The sequence below is a fragment of the Propithecus coquereli genome, unplaced genomic scaffold (genome assembly GCF_000956105.1).
Source record: "Propithecus coquereli isolate 6110/MARCELLA unplaced genomic scaffold, Pcoq_1.0 Scaffold48, whole genome shotgun sequence".
Classification (NCBI taxonomy): domain Eukaryota; kingdom Metazoa; phylum Chordata; class Mammalia; order Primates; family Indriidae; genus Propithecus; species Propithecus coquereli.
This window is the reverse complement of record NW_012150618.1, coordinates 4,073,200-4,074,557: the sequence shown is the minus strand read 5'-3', so window position 1 is coordinate 4,074,557 and position 1,358 is coordinate 4,073,200. Positions and strand designations below refer to the sequence as shown.

Below are 1,358 nucleotides of genomic sequence, written 5' to 3'. Positions count from 1 at the left end.
AAAAAAAATCTCAAACCAATAACTTAACCTGCCACCTTAAGACACTGGAAAACTAGAAAAAGAAAAGAAAACTATGCTCAAAGCAAGCACAAGGAAGGGAATAACAATGATTAGAGCAAAGATAAATGAGTTCGATATTGTATAGGCAGTACTAGCCAGGGCAATTATGCAATAAATGAAATAAAAGACATCCAGATAGGAAACAAATTATTAATAGCTGGTGGTGATGACTGCATAACCTTATGAATATACCAAAACCCACTGATTTATCCACTTCAATGGTGCATTTATGGTATATGAATTATATCTCAATGTTATAAAAAGAAGTCAAACAGACCTTTATAGGAGATGTTTGCTTAAAAACACAAAACTCTTAGATTAACCATTTTTCCCCGACTTGCTTCCGTTATCTTTATGTGAAATAGTTTTATTGTTGTATCATGATTCACTGGTTTCCATTTTTATGTCTCTCTAGCTCATATTGAGAAACACGAGGAATTAGTTACCTTGGGAAGCCCAGAATCCCATACAATTAGTGAGGGGCAAAAATCTTCAGGAACTTCCAAGACAACAAGGAAAGGCAAAGAAAAGTCTTCTGAGAAGGAAAAGATAGCTAAAGAAAAACAAGCACCTCAGTTTGAGCCTCAGGTTGGTGTGGTATTTTTTAAAATTGGAGTCACTTAATGAATTGTGTCCCTTCCCTAAAAGAACTCACAGTCTAACGGAGGAGACTAAAGATAAACAAAGAGTTTTAATGTTAGATGTCATAGGTACAGTGGTAGAAAGCATAGGTTCTAATCCAGCCTCTTCCATGGCTGGTGTAGTTATTAATACACAGTGAGTGTTAAGGAACAAGAAGTATATTTCCCAGGTTTCCAGCAGGATTAACTAAGTAGGATGTTGACATCACTGGTAAAATAGGCAGTGAAGGAAAATGATTAATAGCAAATAAGGAGAAGTGATGATGACTCAGTTATTCCAGACTCCAGAAGGGTCCACTTGCATTTGAAAGATTTTATTTCCCAGAAGAAGTCTACCCTTGAAAGTGAAGTAAATAAGCTTAACTCAATCCATATATTCCTATAAGACATGTGGCCCTCCTGCAGTATCTTCACAGTGCTCCCTTCCCTCATCAAAACTGGATCCCAGAACAGTTTCTGATAAACTCCCTTATCGAGCAGTTTAAAAAATGATAAAAGCTAATGAGCTGTGTTTTAAAAGAAAGAAAGAAAAAAATTTCCAATTGTGAGATTTTGTTCTTACCAGAATATTGGGGAAATATTATAATTTGGTCCTTACAAGAATATTAGGGGAATACTGTAAGAAGTAAGATCTTTTTGGTAACACTGAAACCAAAC

The 1,358-nt window shown here is 35.4% G+C and overlaps 1 protein-coding gene across 1 annotated transcript in view; it reads left to right on the top strand.

Annotated features, from left to right (window-relative positions):
* Window positions 1-1,358, top strand: part of ADGB (androglobin) — a 203,795-nt gene that overhangs the window by 171,477 nt on the left and 30,960 nt on the right. Inside the window, exon 29 of the mRNA XM_012655518.1 lies at window positions 476-652. Coding sequence (XP_012510972.1) covers window positions 476-652 — 177 coding nt within the window. The remainder of the gene's footprint in view (window positions 1-475; window positions 653-1,358) is intronic.